Source organism: Geotrypetes seraphini, chromosome 12 (genome assembly GCF_902459505.1).
Source record: "Geotrypetes seraphini chromosome 12, aGeoSer1.1, whole genome shotgun sequence".
Classification (NCBI taxonomy): Eukaryota; Metazoa; Chordata; class Amphibia; order Gymnophiona; family Dermophiidae; genus Geotrypetes; species Geotrypetes seraphini.
Window position 1 is genome coordinate 64,431,315 of NC_047095.1, and position 23,878 is coordinate 64,455,192.

A 23,878-nucleotide genomic window follows, 5' to 3' on the forward strand; every position below is an offset into this window, starting at 1 on the left:
ACAACGCCGGCGCGATCTCTATTAAGTAAACTGGGGGGGCTCCCCAACAAAACCCCCATCGGAGCCCCTAAAAACTGTAATTTTCTTCGGCGCGTGCCTCCGTCTTGCGCTCAGTTGTCAGCGCGCGCCTTTCTCTTTCGCGTGGTTGTCTATGAACCCAAAGTCCCTCCTTGAGGGCCGCAATCCAGTCGGGTTTTCAGGATTTCCCCAATGAATATGCATTGAAAGCAGTGCATGCACATAGATCTCAAGCATATTCATTGGGGAAATCCTGAAAACCCGACTGGATTGCGGCCCTCGAGGAGGGACTTTGAGATCCCTGGCTTAGAGGGAACAGTGAATACGACCATACAGATAAACCACACACACATGAACTTAAGATTTTTGCATCCTTTCAAACAGAAACCAGGCCCAAATGATAGTATAAAAAAACTGCCACCAATACTTCTGTCTTTTAAAAACAACAATGCATGCCGATTACCTTAAGTGCCTGCTACCTGCGAGCAAAGGCGCTGGCTTCAAGCCAATGTTTGCTTTCAGTTTTTCTCTACACAAGAGGAAACGTCAAATCAAACTGTGCGACGTGTGAAGAAATTAGTTCCTGGGAATTCTTTCAGTGAAGAAAGGTTAAACAAATGTCACGTCGGGTTCGCGGAGGACTGAATTATTGCAGTCGATTTGACGTAAAGAGAGGTGACACTTTTTCTGTTGCACTTTTGAGAAATTTTGCAGCCATTCCTTGCAAGGAGGTCTTGGCGGAGCAGAATTAGTTTGAGCCCTTAAAAATATCAACTTACCTAGTCTCTGTCTCTTTTATATTTGCTGTCTGTGTGTTTTTCATAGTTCTCTTTCTCAACATCCTTCACCCCCCCCACCCCCCAGTTTATTTTTTAGATTTTGCCCTCATCGTAATAAAAAAAATGCATCCCTTATCTCCCATGGTGCTACAATTAAAGCCGTGTGCCTTCATTTTAGGGCTCTTTTTACGAAGGTGCGCTAGCGTTTTTTAGCGCACGAGGAAGATTAGCGCACGCTAGCCGAAAAATTACCGCCTGCTTAACAGGACGTGGTAGCGGCCGGTGTGCCTTTGTAAAAGGAGTCCTTAGTTATGCTGTGTTATGGCTTCTGATTTAAGGTTTTAACTGGGATATTCCACCCCCATCCCCAATCCTACTGGCCGCTAAGAAGGCAAATAGAACGCTAGGCATAATCAAGAAGGGTATTACAACCAGAACGAAAGAAGTTATCCTGCCGTTGTATCGGGCGATGGTGCGTCCGCATCTGGAGTACTGCGTCCAATATTGGTCGCCGTACCTTAAGAAAGATATGGCGTTAATGGAGAGGGTTCAGAGGAGAGCGACATGTCAGATAAAAGGTATGGAAAACCTTTCATACGCTTAGAGATTGGAGAAACTGGGGCTATTTTCCCTGGAGAAGAGGAGACTTAGAGGGGATATGATAGAGACTTACAAGATCATGAAGGGCATAGAGAGAGTGGAGAGGGACAGATTCTTCAAACTTTTGAATAATAAAAGAACAAGAGGGCACTCGGAAAAGTTGAAGAGGACAGATTCAAAACGAATGCTAGGAAGTTTTTCTTTACCCAACGTGTGGTGGACACCTGGAATGCGCTTCCAGAGGGCGTAATATGGCAGAGTACGGTACTGGGGTTCAAGAAAGGATTGGACAATTTCCTGCTGGAAAAAAGGATAGAGGGGTATAGATAGAGGATTACTGCACAGGTCCTGGACCTGTTGGGCCACCACGTGTGCGGACTGCTGGGCATGATGGACCTCTGGTCTGACCCAGCGGAGGCACTGCTTATGTTCTTATGTTAAATGTGAAAGTATATTCCAGTGCAAAAAAGGAGGGGAAAAATCTGAGATGTCAAAACTGTGGCATGCAAATGATGCTTTATCATATAGAAACATAGAAAAATGATGGCAGAAAAGGGCCATAGCCCATCAAGACCCTCCCCCCTAACTACCCTCTGAGAGATCGCACTCTGATGACCCATCCCCTTAACTCTACACTCTTAGAGATCCGACATGGGCATCCCATTTATTCTTAAAATCTGGCACGCTGCTGGCCTCGATCACCTGCACTGGAAGCTCATTGCAATGATTAACCACTCTTTCGGTAAAGAAATACTTCCTGGTGACGCCATGAAACTTTCCGCCCCTGATTTTCAGTGGATGCCCTCTTATGGCCGAGGGTCCTTTAAGAAAGAAAATATCATCTTCCACCTCGAGACGACCAGCGATATACTTAAATGTCTCAATCATGGCTCCCCTCTCCCTACGTTCTTCGAGAGAGTATAGCCGCAATTTGTTGAGCCTTTCCTCGTATGAGAGATCCTTGAGCCCCGAGACCATCCTAGGCTCTACCTTTTCATTCATATGAGCTTCCTATATGTTTTTCTTTTTTATATATAATCTTAACATTCCAACATGTTGTTTAAAATACATTTTAAAAATTTTCACTAGGAAAATCTTTATTATATGATATATGTGTTATGATATTACATTACATTACATCAGGGATTTCTATTCCGCCATTACCTTGCGGTTCAAGGCGGATTATTGAAGAGTTGGGAGGGGATGGGATAAAATATATTGAGTATGATTTAATTATAGAATTTCAAGTGATATATTTAAGTTAAAATGATGTTACTTTTTGTTTCACTTGATTAAGTTATAAAAATGAATAAATAATTAAAAAAAGATTCATTTTAAATATAGTCTAGAACAGTGGTTCCCAACCCTGTCCTGGAGGAACACCAGGCCAATCGGGTTTTCAGGCTAGCCCTAATGAATATGCATGAGAGAGATTTGCATATGATGGAAGTGATAGGCATGCAAATTTGCTTCATGCATATTCATTAGGGCTAGCCTGAAAACCCGATTGGCCTGGTGTTCCTCCAGGACAGGGTTGGGAACCACTGGTCTAGAAGAGCATTTAACCATCACACAAACAATATCACCATTTATACAACATCATTTTTCAATATGAATTTTAGAGCACTTAACATTTACCTACTCCTCCAAATAGCATTCCAATGCAAAGAAGACCAGGTTGTTATTGTATTAATATTAGATGTGAGCCTGCCAGGATAGACAGGGAGAAGTCTTTGAGTACCTGAATGTAAACCATTTAGGTTATAAGTGATATAGAAATACTAAAAATAAATAAATATACATCACTTCTTCTAGTGACACCCAGTTTGTGAAGCCGTACAAAGTCTTGGCAGCCATCTTGAAAATCCTCAGAGCGGCGGTGATGTCTGCAGTGGCAATAGGGACAGGAAAGAGCTGGGTTATTTTCTGCCCCGAAAAGGCCACTATACGACTAGGGAGCATAAAACACAGGGGGCGAGGGAGCTATACTGCAGGGGGGAGAGCAGCTAGACCAGGGAAGGAGGAAAAGAGGAAGGGATAAGTGAAAGGGAAGCCCAATTTACAGTATAGTAAAACCTTGCTTTGCGAACATAATTTGTTCTGGAAATATGCTTGTAATCCAAAACACCCGTATATCAAAGCAAATTTCCCCATAAGAAATAATGGAAACTCAGACGATTCGTTCCACCACCCAAAAACTTGAATGCAAAATACTGTATAAAGTAAAAATATATTCACCCTGCACTTTACTTTTGAAAAGAATCGTGGCTGGTGTGAGGGAGGCGAGGGAGAGAGGAGAGGATGAGGGTTAGTGTGTAGGACGACTTTCACTAAGACGTGACGCGTGTATTGCAAGACCTCAGTACACTCCCGCAGCGTCAGAGAGAGAAGAACCATCGGCTCAGTTGTCATAGAAACATAGAAAATGACTTCCGGGGGGAGGGGCACCACTGCCCCGGGCGCCTCTCACCCTCGCTGTGTCACCATCTCATAGCTCCAACTACAGTCCCCTCTGGTATTAGATGTATAGGAAGTTAGATGGGAAAAGTGTATTCTCATGTAAATGTGGCAAAGAAACATTCAGAACCAATTATCATACTTTTAAAAATTGCGATTTCGGAGTTTACGTTTAAAGTTGCATTCATGCGTAGAGCAAAATCAAGTCAGGTGCCAAAGAGGGAAGGGTTGCATCAGAAGATAGAAACATAGAACATGATGGCAGAAAAGGGCCACGGCCCATCCAGTCTGCCCACACCAATGACCCACCCCCTAACTTCCTCCATGAAGAGATCCCACATGCCAATCCCATCTTTTCTTAAAATCTGGCACGCTGCTGGCCTCAATTACCTGTTGTGGAAGATTATTCCAGCGATCAACCACCCTTTCGGTGAAGAAATATTTTCTGGTGTCGCCGTGAAATTTCCCACCCCTGATTTTCAACGGATGCCCTCTTGTTGACGTGGGTCCTTTAAGACCAAAGAGATCTTCTTCCACCTCGATACGGCCCGTGACCTATTTGAACGTCTCGATCATGTCTCCTCTCTCTCCGCGTTCAAGTGAGTACAGCTGTAACTTGCCCAGCTGTTCCTCATACGGAAGGTCCTTGAGTCCTGCGACCATCCTGGTGGCCATTTGCTGAACCGACTCAACTCTCAGCACATCTTTTTGGTAATGCGGCCTCCAGAATTGTACACAGTACAAGTCTTACCAAGGGTCTGTACAGCGGACCTGACTAGACCATACTGTGCATACTCGTATTGTAAGACCTCACTCGTTTATCAAATTAAAATTTAATAAAACATTTTGCTTGCCTTGCAAAACATTCGCACACCAAGTTACTCACAAGCTAAGGTTTTACGCTAAAAACATGAATTTGATCAACTGCATAAAATTGTGGTGCTTAATTTTGGTTTCCCCCGTCCCCTCCCCCCCCCAAATAAGTAATACACATTTCAACTCTGCAGCATTTGACTCACGGTGTAAAAGTCATCTGAAATTCACCACAGTAAATTGTACAGTTAAAGCAGAGGACACGTGGGGGGACTTCAGTTTCGCTAGAAGCATTAAATCTTTACGAGTGAACTTTACTAGTGAAATAGGTGCTAGAAATTTGAGATGAAAGCAGGAGAAAAAGAAACCAGCCTACAACAAAGGTACTCTGTATTGTGGGGTCTCAAAAAAACCCCCAAATGTCCAGTGTTCAGAAGCATTGTGTCATTTAATCACGTGCCGTGGTACCATTTCCAAAGCCTTGAAGTGAAGTTTCGACCAAGCTAACTAGCTGAATGGTTTTTAGGTGAAAAAGGATCAAGATAGAGTATTTAAAGGTGGCAGAATTATACGATAGATGCGACAGCTAATAATTAGAAGTAGGCTTTTAGAACTGAGTAGAACATTCTCGCCAAATAACATTTGGAGACACTAAGGGGGAAATTCTTTACAGGACGCCGGTCTCAGCAGCCACCTAAGAAGCAGCTGAGAATCGCAGACTGGCGTCCTATACAGATGCTTAACCTGCCTGAACGAGGTGATCCCTTGCCACCAGCTGATTGCGGCAAGGGAATCCTCCTGCCGCGATCAGTTGGGTGGCTGCAGCAGGGGACCCCTCCACAAGTCCAGTCAAAATCAACAGGAGAGATGCCCACTCCCTCCTGCCCCTGAACCTCTCCCGAAGCAGCCAGGCCGGAGGGATGGCCTCTGCTTCCTGCAGGCACCCCCAGAACTTCCCAATCCCCCACCAATCCCCCTCCAAACCTGTAGACCCCCCTGGAATCCCCAAACCTGTAGACCCTCTGGCACCCCTAAGTCTCCCCACACCCCATTCCAGAAGAAAGTCCGGCCGGAGGGTTGCTTATACTCTCTAGCTGGTAGGCCCGCCACTCCAAAATGGTGGGCCTTCCCGGCTGCTTCAGAAGACGTTCATGGGTTCCGGCAGGAGGGAGTGGGCATCCCTCCTGCCAGCCAACCTCAAGGGGGGGTAGCCGATGAGGCGATTTTCCCTTTCTCGGATGCTTCTTTAGTTTTGTACCGGTAGCATCAAGTAAGTTTTTCAACATCAAGTACGTTTTTCAACCCGTGAGGACTACGGTTCTCTGGAGTTTGAATTTTTCTTAAAATTAATATTTAGAAGAGAGGTGGAATTTGGGGATTAAGTGACTTGCCTAGGGTCACATGGAACAGCATGGGATTTGAACCCTCTAACCACTGTGTCACACACTCCCCATTAGATTCACAGCAATGCACAGACATTTGTGGTCTTTGACCACTCAAATGTCCATTGATATATTCGTTACTAAGCCCCGCTGTATTGGTTTTGGAAAATATACTTCATCAGAAGTGGTGAAAAAAAAATAAAAGAAAGATGTGAAGGTTTTATGCCTCAGCTGTATTGTGAAAGTTTCTGATAGATTACAAGTTTAGCTTTAAGAAGTGAAATTATGTTTTTCATCCACAGAAATAAAAAAAAAAAAACACCTCACTGGTAGCCACATAGCAAGTTTATTTCATTTCATTAAAAAGAAATAGTACAATTTTTAAATATGAAGTTCAAGATGTGTCTGCTGGAACTTCTGGAAGGAATCAGAGGGACTGGACGAAAGGAAAGTATTTGCAGGGAAAAAAAAAGTTAGCTATATTTGATCAGTAGCCAGGATGCAAGCTTTTGAAATATGCCAAAAATACAGGCAGGCCAGCTGGCTGAAACACTGGTTTTGTTAGCAAGCAAACACGTCCCTTTGAAAACTGGCCGAGAGCTTTAGATCTGGCACTGAAGATTTGTATAACAGAATCTGATCTAATGCAGCAGGTGCAATGTCGGAGCATTTTTTTTCCCGTACTGACAATGACAGGGATCCTTCCAGAAGACTAGAATTGCATTGTTCTCCCCAGACTGTGAAAATTTGCAGGCAGACTTTAGGAAATTGGAAGACTGGGCATCCAAAGGGCAGATGAAATTTAAAGTGGACAAATACAAAGTGATGCATCTTGGGAAGAATAATCCGAATCATAGTTATCGGATGCTAGGGTCCACCTTCGGGATCAGCACCTAAGAAAAAGATCTAGGTGCCATCGTAGACAATACGCTGAAACCTTCCGCCCAATGTGTGGCGACGTCCAAAAGAGCAAACAAAAGGCATGGAATTATTAGAAAAGGGATGTTAAACAAGGCTATGAATGTTGTAATGCCTCTATATTGCTCGATGAAGCAACTATACCTTGAGTCAGGGCCGGATTTAGATGAAAAGAGGCCCTAGGCTATTCCACTTATGAGGCCCTTTCACCTCCCATTTTTAAGTTTGTAAATTACATGAGAGATAATAAAATACATCATTACTGTGATTTATATCAATATGTTAAATGAAACATGTTGTTATTGGTACTAACCTTTATGAAAAATGAGACACGGATAATAAATTAAAAAAAAGTCAAGAACACTTATTTGGACATTTATTCTCAGCACCATATATAGTACTTGTAACAATAACTAATCAAACATAACACACAACATTGCCCCTTCCTATGTCCATAGTGCCCCCAGTGCGTCCTTCCTCACCTCACCCCCCTCCGATGCCCGCCTGCCTCCCATCCCCCTTCCATTGAACACCCCCCATGCCATCCTGCCTGCCTGCCTTCCATTAAACTCTCCCTCCGTTGCCAGCCTGCCTGTCTCCCATTCCCCTTCCACTGAAACCTCCTACCCCTCCTCCCCCCGATGCCAGTCTGGGCCGCCCTGTCCTGACGGATCCACATTTTGCCTCTCTCCCCGCGGGGCTGGGCTTTGCCCAGCTGTTTCCGGACTGACGTATTTCCCTCCCCGATCCTCCTCCCAGGGTGAGAAAAAGAAAGGGAGAAGCCGAGTCGGCGCCCCGTTGCGGCCGGAGCCGGTTCCGATCCCGAAGCGTAGAATTTCTCCTTATTTTCGGTTCAGTGTTTTAGTGTTCACTGTTTTTAGAATAGTGTAATTTTAATTTTGCTAACAATTTGAATGTAGGCCCCTCTTGATCTTAAGGCCCTAGGCTGAAGCCTAGTTAGCCTATAGGAAAATCCGGCCCTGCCTTGAGTATTGCATTCAGTTCTGGTTGCTTTATCTCAAAAATGATATAGCGGAACTAGAAAAGGTTCCAAGAAGAGTGACCAAGATGATAAAGGGGATAGGACTTCTCTCGTATGAGGAAAGACTAAACAGGTCAGGGCTCTTTAGCTTGGAAAAGAGATTGCTGAGAAGAGATATGATTGAAGTCTATAAAATTCTGAGTGGTGTAAAAAGGTACAAGTGGATTGATTTTTTTGCTCCATCAAAAATTACAAAGACACTTGAAGTTACAGAGAAATACTTTTAAAACCAATAGGAGGAAATATTTTTCACTTAGAGAATAGTTAAGCTCTGGAATGCGTGGCCAGAAGATGTGGAAGAGCGGTCAATGTAGCTAGATTTAAAAAAGGTTTGGACAAGTTCCTGGAGGAAAAGTCCATAGTCTGCTATTGAGACAGACATGGGGAGAAGCCACTACTTGCTCTGGATTGGTAGCATGGAATGCTACTGCTATTTGGGTTTTTATCAGGTTCTTGTGATCTGGTTCGGCCCCAATGAAGATGGGATACTGGGCCAGATGGACCATTGGTCTGACCCAGTAAGGCAATTCTTATGTTCTTATGACACTACTTGATCCATGCTTACACATTTATTCAACTTGCATTTTGAAGTGTAAAATGTGGTTATCATTGTATGGCTGATCAGGGCTTATTGCGGTCTTCATTTATCTCCGTCTATGCTCCCCCCCCCCCCACCCGCAAACTCCGCTCAGCAGATAAGTCTCTCCTATCTATGCCCTTATCCTCCTCTGCCAACTCCAGACTCTGCCCATTCTATCATGCTGCGCCGTATGCCTGGAACAAACTGCCCGAATCCCTACAGCATGCTCTGTCGCTGGCAGTGTTCAAGTCCAAGTTAAAAGCCCACCTCTTCGAGAGTTCTTTCAACTCCTAACTCCTCTCACCGTGGGTTTTGCATCCCCCAACCCTGTATGTCATGTCTGTCTGCCCGAGTTAGATTGTAAGCTCTTCTGAGCAGGGACCGTCTATAAATGTCAGCCCACCTCTTCGAGAGTTCTTTCAACTCCTAACTCCTCTCACCATGGGTTTTGCATCCCCAACCCTGTATGTCATGTCTGTCCGAGTTAGATTGTAAGCTCATCTTAGCAGGGACCGTCTATTAAATGTCAAAATGTACAATGCTGAATACACCTTTCTGCGCTATATAAGTGATAAATAGTAGTAGCAGTAGTGTGGGGAAAGGGAGTTTAATGAATTACCTGAATGGAAACATAGTTTAAAAGGTCCTGCAAAAACCTCAAACGCTTTAACGTAGGTGGCCGCTGAAATGTACTGGAATCAATGAAGCTTTTAAAACAGACTAAGTGAAATAGCTGTACTTTTTTTTTTTTGGTGCATAAAATGTATTAGAGGTGATGAAAGATTAGAGCTGGTAACAGAATATGTAAAACTCGAAGTAGCAGCTACCTTAAAAGCTTCAGCCACTGTTTGGATTGCGTGTTTTTTAACATTAAGGTTCGCTGCGGTCTCAAAACAACTGTGTTTTGTGAAAACTCTGTGAAGCTGATATTAAAAATGTGCTAATCTGGTCGGCAATGAAGCCAGGATGGTGTAAGTACTTTAAAGCAACAAAACAACAAAAGAACCAAAGGTCCAACTTCGTCTGCAGTGAAAAAACAGACCAGAGCAAACAAACCAAAACTGCAGACTTGTACACGGTGCAGGCAAATTTTATTTTGACAAATAAATCTTAACTAAAAACCTTTTACCAGACAGGGGACCCAACACGGTCCGTGTTTCGGACAACCTTCATCGGGGGTCCATGGTAATAAAGGTAAAAAGAAATTTCCGGTGCCCATCTTTGCCGTGAATCACTGTGACGAACTTGTAGTGCATTTCAGAGATTCACTGGTGTGCTACCAAACGCTATTTTTCCAGGCTTCTTTTTGTGATATATTTCTTTTTACCTTTATTACCATGGACCCCTGATGAAGGTTGTCCGAAACACGGACCGTGTTGGGTCCCCTGTCTGGTAAAAGGTTTTTAGTTAAGATTTATTTGTCAAAATAAAATTTGCCTGCACCGTGTACAAGTCTGCAGTTTTGGTTTGTTTGCTCTGGTAAGTACTTTAAAAAAATATATACATATATTGGCTATTTGAAAGGATAATTTGGGGCACATAATTTGTTTGGTGATAATGCTGCAAGGTTAGTACTAGATTCAGTAAATAGCAAGGAAAACAATCTGGGCAGAGCACTGTTTATAAATGGCACGCTGAACTGCATGCCGTATAAAGAACCGCACTGCGGCCCAGATTCTCTAGCTGGCACCTTTTTTTTTAGGTGCCCAAACTCAATTTAAAAGGCCGTTCCCAAATAATGCTTTTAACTGAGTTTCAAGTCACCTACGCTTTAGGCTGCCTAACGCCACTGTGGGCGTGGCTGACACCGGAAGTGGCGTTAGGCGGCCTGAAACGCCTACATAAGCACGATTCACGGCAAAGATGGGCACCGGAAATGTCGGCCTGGAAAACCCTGACCTACATTTCTGGTGCCTATCTTTTGCAGAGGCGTGATTCTGTACCGGGCACCATTGCGTGACATATAGGCACCCTTTAGAGAACCCGGGCCTTAGAGTCGATTTCCATGCCATCTTTAGGCGTGAGGATTTACACCACCTGAAAACTTGTGTAAATCCTGGAGCCCACGGGGTCATTTTACTAACACCTGCTTACCACAAGCTTGAGATGCTTACATCAGAATTGCCACTGCTGGGTCAGACTAGTGGTCCATCGTGCCTAGTAGTCCGCTCACGCGGTGGCCCTTAGGTCAAAGACCAGCGCCCTGAGTCTAGCCTTACCTGCGTACGTTCTGTTCAAGTAGGAACTTATCCAACTGTTTGATATGCTGAGGTGTCCCATGGTAAATTTGCTAATTTGTGCATGCACGCCTCGTGCTAAATAAATATCATGTATTTATGTGGGAGAGGTATGTTTGAGGGTGAGTGGACAAGACAGCGCCACTCAGTAAGCAAGTGGACCCTTAGGCCTAGATTCTGTAAACGGTGTCTAAATCAGCTGGCACCTAGAAAAATGGCACATTAAGAGCCTTAGCCAATAGAGAGAGGAGGAGATAGTGGATGCTGGAGATGGGTCATTTGGCCTTTATCTGCCATCATGTTTCTATAACCATAAAGCTCTATGTCTTCACAATACAGATGTAAAAAACCTTAGCCAATAGGAAGAGGAGATGCAAATGTTAAGAGCCTTAGCCAATAGGGAGAGGAGGAGATAGTGGATGCTGCGGATGGGCCATTTGGCCTTTATCTGCCATCATGTTTCTATAACCATAAAGCTCTATGTCTTCACAATACAGATGTAAAAAACCTTAGCCAATAGGAAGAGGAGATGCAAATGTTAAGAGCCTTAGCCAATAGGGAGAGGAGGAGATAGTGGATGCTGCGGATGGGCCATTTAGCCGTTATCTGCCATCATGTTTCCATCTTTTGCTCATTTCTGACCTGAAGAAGAAGATATTGTCTTCAAAGGCTAGTCAAAATGTATTTAGTCCAATTAAAAAGTATCACCTTTTGTTTTATTTCTAGTCATTACAAGAACATAAGAAATGCCATGTTGGGTCGGAACAAAGGTCCTTCCAAGTCCAGACCTCAAAGAATAACATCTGTTTCTCACAGCTTCCACCCTTAGATAAGCAATAGCTTTCCAATGTCTGCTTGCAAATAATCCTTTATGAATTTTTCTTTTGGAATTTTGTCCAAATCCCTTTTAAGCCCTGCTATGCTAGATGCCATGACCACATCCTCTGGCAACAAAGTGCACAGCTTCAGTGAATCAGAATTTGTATCTTCTTGAGTGGGCACATTCCTTTCTTAATCTACTGTCACAAACACCTTATTGTGCTGAACATTACTTGTAAATTTGATCTGATTATATACATGCATTATAAATTAAATGATTTTTTTTTTTTTTTTTTTTGCTTTTGACCTCAGGTGCTCTTTGCTCTGAATCAAACATTACTGCAACACGAAAGTCTTCGAGCAGGAAGCTTTCAAGCACCTTATACTACTGAAGACCTCATCAAGCATTACAATTGCGGAGATTTGAATGCTGTGATATTCAATCACGACAGTTCACAGGTATTGCTCTATATGTTTGCTAACTTTATCCAGTAGCATAACTATGGGTGGGCTCAGGCTTACCCATTCTAGACTCAGGTCCGCCTAGTGATGGCACCACACTGCCCTCTCCTCCTCTCAACTCTGTGGCCTCCCGGCATCCCTCCCTGGTGTACCTTATAAGCATCCCCAGTACCAGGAATGATTCAATTTTGCAACTAGAGACAGCCCCCTGGGATTTACTCCATCATATCCTACCAGACAGGAAACAGGAAGTGACATCAATGAGGGTAGAACGTCACATTAGGAATCCTGGAGGTCCAGCACCAGCAACAATGAATCGCTGCTGGTGCTGGAGATGCGGACCAGAGATAGGAGGACAGATGTCAGGAGGCCATGGAGATGGAAGGAGGAGGAATTCTGGATGCGGGGTAGATATAAGAAGCTGTATATACATATATATATTTAATATCTCCGGGTTTGGGAGGGTAGGGCCCATCCAAAATACTGAGTCTGGCTACAAGTGTCATTGCTGATCTAAATGGGTATCTCAGATTTCCAAGGTTCATGTAGAAAATACCAATAGTATTGGAACTCTGATTTGTCTTGAGATTAACTATGTATGTTCTATTCTGGAAATACATTTTTGATATTGTTGATTAACAGCAAGAGAGATGTCCTATTTAACCAAAAAAAAACCCTTTATTATAAGTAAAGTCCCAACAAAGATCCACGTTTCGGCATCAACGATGCCTTCATCGGGGGAAAATCTGATGTGCGTAAATCGGGTGTGGTAGCTTGAAACATTGGAAAAGTTTCCAGCGAAACTGAGAGTAAAAGTGGCCCCTGATGAAGGCATCTTCGATGCCAAAACTTGGATCCTTGCTGAGACTTTACTTATAATAAAGGTTACTTTTTGGTTGAAAAGGACATTTTTCTTGCCTTTTCCTTTGTTTGGGTGTATTTGCTTTAAATAAAGCAAGTTCTCTTTGTTTGTGATATTGTTGATTGCCACGGGGAGAATTAGGCCTGGATCTAATGGCAGCAGGCCGTAAAAGACGCCCAGTTTGGGAATATTTTAATTAAGCTCCTCTGCCTATGGGTAAGGCAGGCATGCATGCAAACACTGCAACAAAGAAATGCAAGGCCTCTTTTCTCCTTGAGATCTTGCTGGGTACTTGTGGCCTGGGCTGGCCCCTGTTGGAGACAGGATGCTGGATTTGATGGACCTTCGGTCTGTCCCAGTATGGCAACTCTTATGTTTTTAAATGTAGTGCTGGCTTCTATCTGGCTAACCTGGTATTTGGTGATGTCCAGAAGTTACCTCACAATGTTTCGTGCTGTTTTCAGGTGGGTAAATAGGCATATTTAGAACTGCATTTTATGTGGTCCAACATACATTACATTACATTAGTGATTCTAGTCCACCGTTACCTTGCGGTTCAAGGCGGATTACAAAAGGAGTTATCTGGCCATTTCCAGAGGAATTGAAGAGTAGAGCGGGTTGCTTCAGAGAATTGGGAGGAGCCTTGCGGTGTTAGTTTGTCTTCAAGGATTTCTTGAATAGCATGGTTTTTATTTCTTTTCTGAATGATTTATAGTCTGGGGTCATTATCAGTAAATTGAAGAGTTGGTAGTCTAGTTTTGCTGCTTTTGCGGCTATAAGGCCATCGTACAGTTTTTTTTCATTTGACGTCTCTGATTGGGGGATGCGTGAACGGTTTGTGGGTTCTCCTATGTCTGGTTGAGGTAGTTTGGAATAGGCGGTTGTTTAGGTAGGCTTATGGTTTTAAATAGTAGATAGTAGAATTTGAATTGCACTCTTGCTTGTATTGGGAGCCAGTGTGAGTCGAGGTATGCCGCCGTGAATAGATAAGTCTTAGTATTGTGTTTTGAACTGTTTGTAGTTGTGGGGAGTTTGGGGGGTTGTAACCCCCCTCATTATACTTGAAACCGAACTTTATGCCTGTTTTTTAGGGAAAAAGTTCAGTTTTAAGTATAATGTGGGGGGTTACAACCCCCCAAACCCCCCACAACGGCAGCGCAATGTCTGTTAAGTAAAGTGGGGGGGTTCCCCCCCACACACCCCTGTCGGAGCCCTTTAACATAGTGCTTTTCTTCGGCGCGCCGTCAACCTTACGCTCAGTTGTTGGGATATAGTTATACTAAGCTATAATCTGTTCAGGAAAGACAGGGTAGGAAGAAAAGGAGGGGGGGGGGAGTGGCATTATATGTTAAAGATCATTTTAAAGCCATACAATTACAGGATCCAAAGGGTAAGGAAGAGGCACTCTGGGTCAACTGGAAAGAGGGAATGGAAAATATATTAATATAGGTGTGATAATCAGGCCTTCTTCATAGATGGTAGAAGTGGACAGAGATTAATAGAAGACATTCAAAATATAGCTGTAAAAGGTGATGCACTATTAATAAAAAATTTTAATAAGTCAGATGTTGATTGGGGTATCCCTATTGCGGGGTCTCTTAGAAGTAGGGAGATCCTCCACGGTATCCTTCCTCCTTTTATCCCTCTATCCTGGAATTCCTCAAATCCAACCTCCACTAGATCCACTCAAAAATTAAAACTATCCTACCCCTCCTTAAAAGGCATCTCCCTTGTTGGTAAACTTGGCTCTTCCCTCCCTTTCAGAATCACTCAGCTCTGGAACAGTCTCCCTTCCCCTCTCCGCAATTTGAGCCCCCTTCTACCATTACGTAAGCATCTGAAGACCTGGCTCTTCTCCAGAACGTAACCCCGTCCCGCTCCTGGCACTCTCACACCAACCTCTCTTCTCTCATACTTATACAATTCCACTGGAGTTCCGTTCCTTCCCTAACCATGTAAACCGTGTCGAGCTCCATCTGCGGAGATGATGCGGTATATAAACCCAAGATTTAGATTAGATTAGATTAGATCTTGGATTCTCTGCAAGGAGAACTGTTTCAGCAGTGGGTAATGGAACTCAGGTGAGATGGGACCATACTGGCTCATTCAAAAGTGGAATTTCTAAACTTAAAAAGAAACCCTAACTTTGTTCAGATGGGGGATTATGTCAAGGAATTGCTGTCTGGATGGAAACATCTGGAAGAAGTAGGAAAGAAAGCGATGGGCAAAACTGAGAGGAGCTATTGTAAGGGCCACAAACCATTTTGTAAGAAAAGTAAGAGGAAAAGAAGGCTGCTTTGGTTCTCAAAAGTAGTAGCAGAGAAGGTCAAGAAATAAGAGATTAGCTTTCATAAGCGGCAGCAAAGAAAGCAAATAGAATGTTCGGAAAGACAGGGAAAACAAAGATAAGAATGTTATAATAATGCCTTTATATCTAGGTATGTCTGTACCTCAAATTCTATCTATAATTCTGGTCCTCACATCTGAAAAAAGATGTAGCAGAATTAGAAAAGGCGATTAAAATGGTAAAAGTAATGGGACGACTTCCCTATGAGGAAAGGCTAAAACAGTTAGGTCACTTCATCCTGGAGAAGAGATGGCTCAGGGAAGATATAATAGAGATCTATTAAATACCGAGTGGATTGGAAAAGTAGATGTGAATTGCTTGTTTACTCTTTCCAAAAAAATACTAGGACTAGGGAGCATGCAATGAAGCTACTAAGTAGTAGATTTAAAACAAACCGGAAAAAGTATTTCTTCACTCAATGTGTAATTAAACTCATTCATTGCCAGAGATTATGGTGAAAGCAGTTAGCTTAGCAGGATTTAAAAAAAGGTTTGGATACTTTCCCTAAAAAAGAAGTCCACAAGGCATTGTTGAGATGGTTTGGGGAAATCCACTGTTTATTCCTAGGATAATCATCATAAAATCTGTTTTTCTCCTTGTAATCTTGCCAGATACTTGTGACCTGGGTTGGCCACTGTTAGAAAGCAGATTCTGAGCCTAATGGATTTTCGGTCTGTCTCAGTTGTGGCAATGTTTTTAGGTGCTCACGCTTACACTACCTCTATGGCTGGCATAACTTTGAGCATCTAATTATTACATATGTCTATAATGCATTATACTAGTACTAGTCTTTAAGCCTGTTACATTAACGGGTGCTAGAATATATGTCTGTCTCTCTACCTCCTGCTGTATTTCTCTCTCCCTGGCCCCATTTCTTTGTCTGTCTTTCTGTCCCTCTTCCTGCCCCTGTGTCTTTCTTCCTTCCTTTCTTTCTGTCTCCCTCCCTCCCACTGTCTGTCTGTATTTCTTTCTATCTGTCTTTCTCCATGTCCCCTATGTAGCATTCCCTCCCCCTCCATTTCTCGCAGCAGCATTTCCCCCCTACCCCACTCTCCTGTGCAGCAGCAGCATTCCCTCCCCCTCCATTTCCTTGTGCAGCAGCATTTCCCTCCCCCACCCCACTTCCCTGTGCAGCAGCAACAGCATTTCCCTCCCCCCATTTCCTGTGCTGTAGCCGCAGCAGCATTCCCTCCCCCTCCATTTCCCTGTGCAGCAGCATTTCCCTTCCCCACCCCACTTCCCTGTGCAGCAACAGCAGCAGTATTTCCCTGGAGCCCCTTCCACTTCCCTGTGCAGCAACAGCAGCGGTATTTCCCTTCCCATACAGGTCCCTGTGCAGCAGCAGCAGCAGCATTTCCCTCAACACCCCCCCCCTTCCCTTCACACAGTCTGGCACAGAAAAATAACAAAAAGCAACCAACAACCATCAAGGGAATTTAAAAAAAAAATACCCTATACCTTTTAAAATCTCTCTCCTCCTCGCTAGACGGCTCTCATACTCAGATTAGGAGTGTGGATGTGAGGAGCAAGCGGCGGGCCCAAGCGGGAGCGCATAAGCTTGATCCTCACTCCTGACCTGAGCAAGAGTCGTCTAGTGAGGGAGGGATACCGCTGGGTCACCAGGCTGTTTAAAAAAGGTACCAACGATGACGGCGGTGTTGGTGGGGGAGGGTTTGAAAAGGTGCAGTTGCAGCGGTGCTGGGGGGGTTTGAAAAGCTGCAGCGGCGGTGCTAAGAGGGGGGTTTGAAAAGTTACGGCGGTGGTGCTGAGAGGCGGAGGGGAGAGGGCACAGCAGGAAAAACGGCATTACTGGTCGAAGTTTATTTTTAAGTTTAAAAGTGCCGCCGCGGCTCCCTTCATGATCGCCACCTGTGTCGGAAGCCTTCTCCGACGCAGGTGCGGCTCGTGAGAGAAGCCGCCGCATCACCTTTAAACTTAAAAATAAACTTCAGCCGGTAGTGCTGTTTTTCTGGATGGAAGTCTGCGCGAGGTGGAGAACAGGGAGGCCATTTCCAATTTGTCTGGCGGCCACTGGCAAAGCTAAGCGCGCATGCGCACTCCTACCTGCCGGGGACCTACTGATCACGGAAAACCTAACATGCAGGTAAGAGTGCGCATGCGCGCTTAGGGTTTTATTATTGTAGATTCTATAATGGACCTAGGCATCTGGGATTCTGTATAGAAAGGACACTTACCACATGCCCTCAGGGCACCTAAACGGGAGGTATCCAGTTATAGGATTAGATGCAGAAGATTTTACAATGGAAATGGAAGTTTCAAGAGTAATTAATTTTAATATACTGACCACTGACTTGCACCTAGCCGGTTTACAATGCCAAAAATGAAAGGTTAAAATAAATTATTATATGGGGAAGGAAAATGTGAACATTAAGTGGGCAAATTACAGATACGAACATGAGTTTGAGGGTAAAGGGGGAGGGGAAAATTAATAATTACATCATTAAAACAAATTAATTAAAGGGAAGGGGGGAGGATAAAACACCAGAAATGGGGAACGCTTCTTATAAGCGGTTCGTGTTTATTTTGCTGGCTATTAGAAAGGAAATATTTAGACGCTATGGTATACGTCTTGGAATAAGAACGTTTTTAGTTTAATCTTGAATTTGTCGAGTGAATTTTCGAGACGGAGTTGAGGTGGCATGGCGTTCCATAAAGTTGGAGCTACAAAGGAAAAGTGAGTTTCTCTAGTGTACTAGAATTCTTTTTTTGAGTTCAATCATTTTTATTGACATTTTAAAGCATATAACAATCAGGGAGGAATGACCAACAATCTAGGTCAATGGAAACAGCAAGAACTCAGTCTGTCAATCATGCCCTAAAAAATACAACAGTGGGAAAACATCCTACAAAAACAGAATTCTTTGATGGATGGTATGGTCAGTAAATTCTGATCAGCCGATCTTAGGGTCCGGGGAGGGCAAGAAGGAATGATGAGTTTATCAAGAAAAGATGGGAGACGGGAAAATTTGATTTTGAAGACCGGCATTAAAGTTTTAAAGGTGAAACGGTGGGTAATGGGTAGCCAGTGGGCTTCTCGCAGAAGAGAAGTAACATGATCATATTTCCCAACCATTTTCCTGAGAACCCTCCCTGTGGAGTTCCTAGAGAGACTTCCAGCTACTGCGGTTTCCCGGTCATGACTGCTCAGGGTGGTTTTACCTCCACGAACTAAGAATTGCGAGTCATTTGAAGGTGCCCTTTTAATTCATTTAATCAAATAGCCATCAGATTGAAATCTGTCGATGTCATTTGAACACAACGATCCTGCACATTGCAAAAGTCATTGTTATACATCAGATGAAGAGGCTACTTTAAAAAAAAAAAAAAAAATGTCACCGCTGTAAGGGAGACAAAAGCCAAGCTCTTTTTTGGCTGAAAAACATCAGCAGACTTTTTTTTTTTCTTTATTAGCATTAATCACGTGCAAGACAGTACTTTGCAATGAGACCATGATTCATCTCTCTTTTCTTCCTTTGGTGTTTTCTTGGTTCTGGTCTCCATCTGTCTCTTGTGTGCCAGCATTGCACTTGTTTTCTTTTGGTTAACTTGCGTTTGGGTCTGGTTTATCGCCTGCGTGGAGAGTCTGGAAAGGAATATATTCTAACAGAGGCTGATTAGACATATCTGTGTGTGGGGGAGGGGGGTCATCGAATTCCTTCCATCTTAACTAAAGACGCCATAATATTTGTAGTCAGTTTTTGAAAAGGCAGTGAGTCACATGGAAGGATGAGCCAGTATTCAAATATACCATAATCCAGTTAAATCTTAGTATGTATTTTATTTATCCAACATCAATCAGAAATTAAAGTTTAGCGGATTTGCTTTAATGTAGTTTAAAGATGTTATTCAACTTATTCATTTTTTATTTTTTTTTTTTTTCTAAGACTGGAAACAATCCTGTGGAGTTTAGAACACGTGTAAGAAGAAAGAGATAACTAGTGGTTGACCGAAACAATGTGAGGCTGGGGCTGTATTTTAAAAAGCAGTGGCAAATATGGTGGTCAATCTAGAATGCGTATGTCTCCCCCCAGCAGTAAATTCAGAAAAAAAATTTGGAAAAAAAAGGAGAAAATTCAGAGCAGAGGCTTCTGGGTATAAATACTTTGAAATGGCAGCATAAGGTTACCATTTTTGGGGGCTTCAAAAATCCGGACATATGGCCCCACCCCATTATGCCCAGGCCCCGCCCAATTCTGCCTTCAACTCCGCCCCATTATACCCCCCAGTCCCTCCCAGTTCAGCCTCCAGCCAGATCTGGAGGGCCTGGAGCATGCGTGGTTGTGTATGAAGTCATCCGCACATGCTCACATGCACTCCAGATGTGGCTAGAGCTCATCAGGGCTATCTATCTGTTCTATTATGCTTCACTCTCAGGTACTTAAAAGATCCAAAATTGAGGCAAAACCTAGTCACTCTCAGGTAAGCATCACATAGACTGTGGCCTTTCAACATCTCCAGAACAGGTTCCATCCATATGTGCAAGTCAGATGTTCTGTATAAAATCTGTAGAGCTTTGCGCGTGTCCCTTTTCTTTTTCTTTCTGACCTGGTTTTCTGAGACCCTCATTGCCCTGCTCTGCTACAGATGTGAAGCAATACTCTGTTGCATCTCTCCCAGAGGTGGCCTTTCATTTTTTGTCGAGCTTTTCAGTGGTGTCATACCCTGCTGCCTCAGAGGCTGTTCCAGTCTGGCTGCAGACGCTATCGTGTATACAGGGTTCAATTATGGGTGATGCTGTCTGCAAGGCATTTGCCAATGCACTGCATTCAGGTTGGCCCTAGAAACCCTACATCACATGTGACTCCAGATTAAGGTTGCCGGTGTACGTTTCCCAGAACATCAAAAGCAGTATTTCATGCCCTAATGATCACAGTAGATTAGGCTTTGGAGGACAGTGTACACAGGGATGGACGAATGGTAGATATATATAATTATCTGCATATGGGGAGCACAGAACAGTTTACATGAATTTATTCATGTTCTCAAGCATTTTTCCCTCTCTGTCCCAGCAGGCTCACAATTTATCTAAAGTACCTGGAGTAATGGGGGGGGGGGGGGTTAAATGACTTGCCCAGGGTCACAAGGAGCAGTGTGGATTTGAACCCACAACCTCAGGGTGCTGAGGCTGTAGCTTTAACCACTGCACCACACTCTCCCCATTCTCTGCTTGTTTGGGCTGAGAACCTTTCAGTGGCCCCTCCTATTGTGATGTCATAATGCCTCATTCCACCAATGCCTAAGAGCCAGCCTCATTGGTGATGTCACAATGACTTGGTACTCAAGCATTTTTCCCTGTCTGTCCTGGTAGGCTCACAATCTATCTAATGTACCTCGGGCAATGGGGGAATTAATAATAATAATAATAAATTTATTCTTTTTAACCGCCATTATCCAAGAGTTCTAGGTGGTTTATGCCATAAGAAACTGAACAATCAGCGAAGAACATACATATCATAGGATAAAACCAGAATTAAAGGTTAAAAAAGTAATTACAATCTTAAAAAGACCTAATTAAGTGATAAATTTGTCAAACTAAGCAGACTTTACTAGTTTTCGAAAAGAACAGTACGATATGGCTTGATGAAGACATTCACCGAGCCAACATTGTAGTTTGCCTGCCTGAAACGCTAAGGTCCTTTCAAAAAAGGTCTTATATCTGACACCATTTGGCTTAGGATAGGTAAATAAGCTGGAGCATTTCAACCGTCCTTACCATGGTAGAAAACTGGACCACACGCTTCAAATTGAAACTAAACCCAGAAAAAACCAAGTTCTTCCTTGCAAGTCCCAACCACAAACTAACGCCCACCACCCTGCATCTCAATGGTTTAACTTATCCAATCAATTCCACTATAAAAATTCTAGGAGTCATCTTGGACCGATGCCTCACTTTGGAAGATCACACCAATGCCCAGGTCAAAAAATGCTTTTCCACCCTTTGGAAACTCCGTTCTATCAAACATTACTTTGATTTCCCCACCTTCAGTTTGCTGGTCCAATCCCTAATCCTAAATACCCTGGACTACTGTAACATCATATACCTGGGCTCCTACAAGAAAACCATTAAACGACTAAGATTCATCCAGAACACCGCCGTCCGCCTCATCTATGGGCTAAAAAAGTCAGACCACGTCAGCCCCTTCTACAGAAAACTTCATTGGCTACCGTTTGAAGCAAGGGTCATCTTCAAATTCGCCTGCCTCTGCTTCAAAACCCTATCTGGCTCGTCCCCGATATACCTATCACACCACTTCGTCTTCCCAGGATCCAACCGAACACGCAATGTCCACCTGTTTGCCTATCCCTCCCCAAAAGGATGCATCTACAAAAGATTCTTGGACAAAACCCTCTCTTTCCAAGCAGGCAAATGGAATGACTGCTTGACCACCCTCATCTCTCTTGCCCCAACCTACCTATCCTTCAGGAAATCTCTCAAGTCATACCTCTTTGATAAATTCCTCTAACTCCTGCCCTCCCAACCAAACTACTAATCTCAACCTCGCCTCCCTCACTACCCTTCCCCCCCTCTTCCATGGCTATTGCTCGCACCCCCCCCCCCCCATGCAACAGTTATCGGATCATTTTGTAATTGGCCTCTGGTTTATACCATACACTTGATAACTAATTCTCTGTACCTTCACTGCATAATTACAGCTCTTATCTCCTGTAAACTACTCTGAACTGTTTTTCTGATACTCTGTAACTTCGCTGTATATGTATAGTCTCTTCTCCTGTAAACCGCTCAGAACTGTTTTGTGGTATTTGCGGTATACAAAAATAAAGTTATTATTATTATTAATCCTTGATGGTCTACAAAATTCAAAGTGAGGGAACAAATAAATTGGAGACTCTCCTGAAATCAGCTTAAAACAAATACAAGAAAACTTAAATAGTATTCTTGCTTCCAATTCTAGCCAATGAATAATCGATAATATGGACTAATGTGGTCGTTCTTCTTCAGACCAAATATCAATTGAACCGCAGTATTCTAAATTATTCTCAGTCTTCTTAAAATCTTTTAAGAAGGTCCCAGATAAATGATGTTGCAATAATCCAGAATGGGTAGGATCAATGATTGGTATCAGTGATTTGCCCAGGGTCGCAAGGAGCAGCGGGGGTTTGAACCCGTAACCTCAGGGCTGAGGCTGTAGCTTTAACCACTGCACCAGTCTAGAAATCAAAGTGTAGTAAAAGTGAGCCAAGTATTTATTTATTTATTTAAAATTTTTTTTAACCCGCCTATCTACAAGTCTAGGTGGGAACCAATGTGAACATACACAAACAGCAATTAACAAACAACAAAATACAATGGCAGTAGTACACATTAAAAAAAAAAAAATCATAAAACATCTGAACATCTTTACATAATCTTAAAATTACATCTTCAAAAAGACGGTTCAAAGCTGGTGCCAACCACAGCCTACCACTAAAAGATAGAATCTCATATGCCTCCACGGCTTGTGCCAAAAGCATGTGCAAATACGGTAATACAGTTTTTACCTCATTTCTAAATTGACAAAGCATGGTCAATTGACGCATAGAAACTGACAATGAAGCCATTGTGACATCACTGATGAGGTTGGCTCTTAGGCATTGGTGGAATGAGGCATTATGATGTCACAATACCAGCTCTGGTGATCAGAGGCTGAAACTTTTCACCCTATTTATTTATTCAATTTTCTACAGTTTACATGAATTTATACAGGTACTCAAGCATTTTCCTTGTCTGTCCCGGTGGGCTCACAATCTATCTAATGTACCCGGGGCAATGGGGGGATTAAGTGACATGTCCAGGGTCACAAGAAGCAGCGCGGGTGTGAACCCGCAACCTCAGGGTGCTGTGGCTGCAGCTCCAAGCCCTGTGCCACACTCTCAGACAGGGATGGCAAAACATAGTTAACAAAGCATGGTATAACGTAATATGACAAAACATGGTACGGTAAGGAATGGTGTGGTGAGCCTAGTATTGCAAAGCGTGGGTAACACAGTACGACACGAGTTGGCAAAATTGGTAGAGCAAGCATGCGTGTTGAAACACAGCATAGAAGACATGGAACAGCAAGCACTGTGTGGCAGACATGGCATGAGAGACTGAAGCACGGTCGACCCCCGGATTTCCCTGGACCTATCCGGGCGTCTGGACGGTCGACCCCCGGATTTCCCTGGATCTGTCCGGGCATCTGGACCTGTCCGGGCGTCTGGATTTCCCTGAACCTGTCCGGGCGTCTGGACGGTCGACCCCCGGATTTCCCTGGACCTATCCGGGCGTCTGGACCTGTCCGGGCGTCTGGATTTCCCTGAACCTGTCCGGGCGTCTGGACGGTCGACCCCCAGATTTCCCTGGACCTATCCGGGCGTCTGGCCGGCTTTTCAAAACCCGCCACTTTGTCTGGGTTTTGAAAAGCTGGTGAGATCGGAGCCGGGGCTGGAGTGCATCTGCACACGCACGGATGCACACTAGCCCTGTCCCGAAGAGACGAGGTTTGTGTGGGGCGGGGCGGGGCGGGGGGTGAAACGGGGCAGATCCAGGGGTGGAACTTG

At 43.7% G+C, this 23,878-nt stretch overlaps 1 protein-coding gene across 1 annotated transcript in view; it reads left to right on the forward strand.

Moving 5' to 3' along the window:
* The window catches only part of TRABD2B (TraB domain containing 2B), a 422,910-nt gene that overhangs the window by 211,680 nt on the left and 187,352 nt on the right, over positions 1 to 23,878 (forward strand). Inside the window, exon 3 of the mRNA XM_033917188.1 lies at positions 11,958 to 12,104. Within this exon, the coding sequence (XP_033773079.1) occupies positions 11,958 to 12,104 (147 nt within the window). The remainder of the gene's footprint in view (positions 1 to 11,957; positions 12,105 to 23,878) is intronic.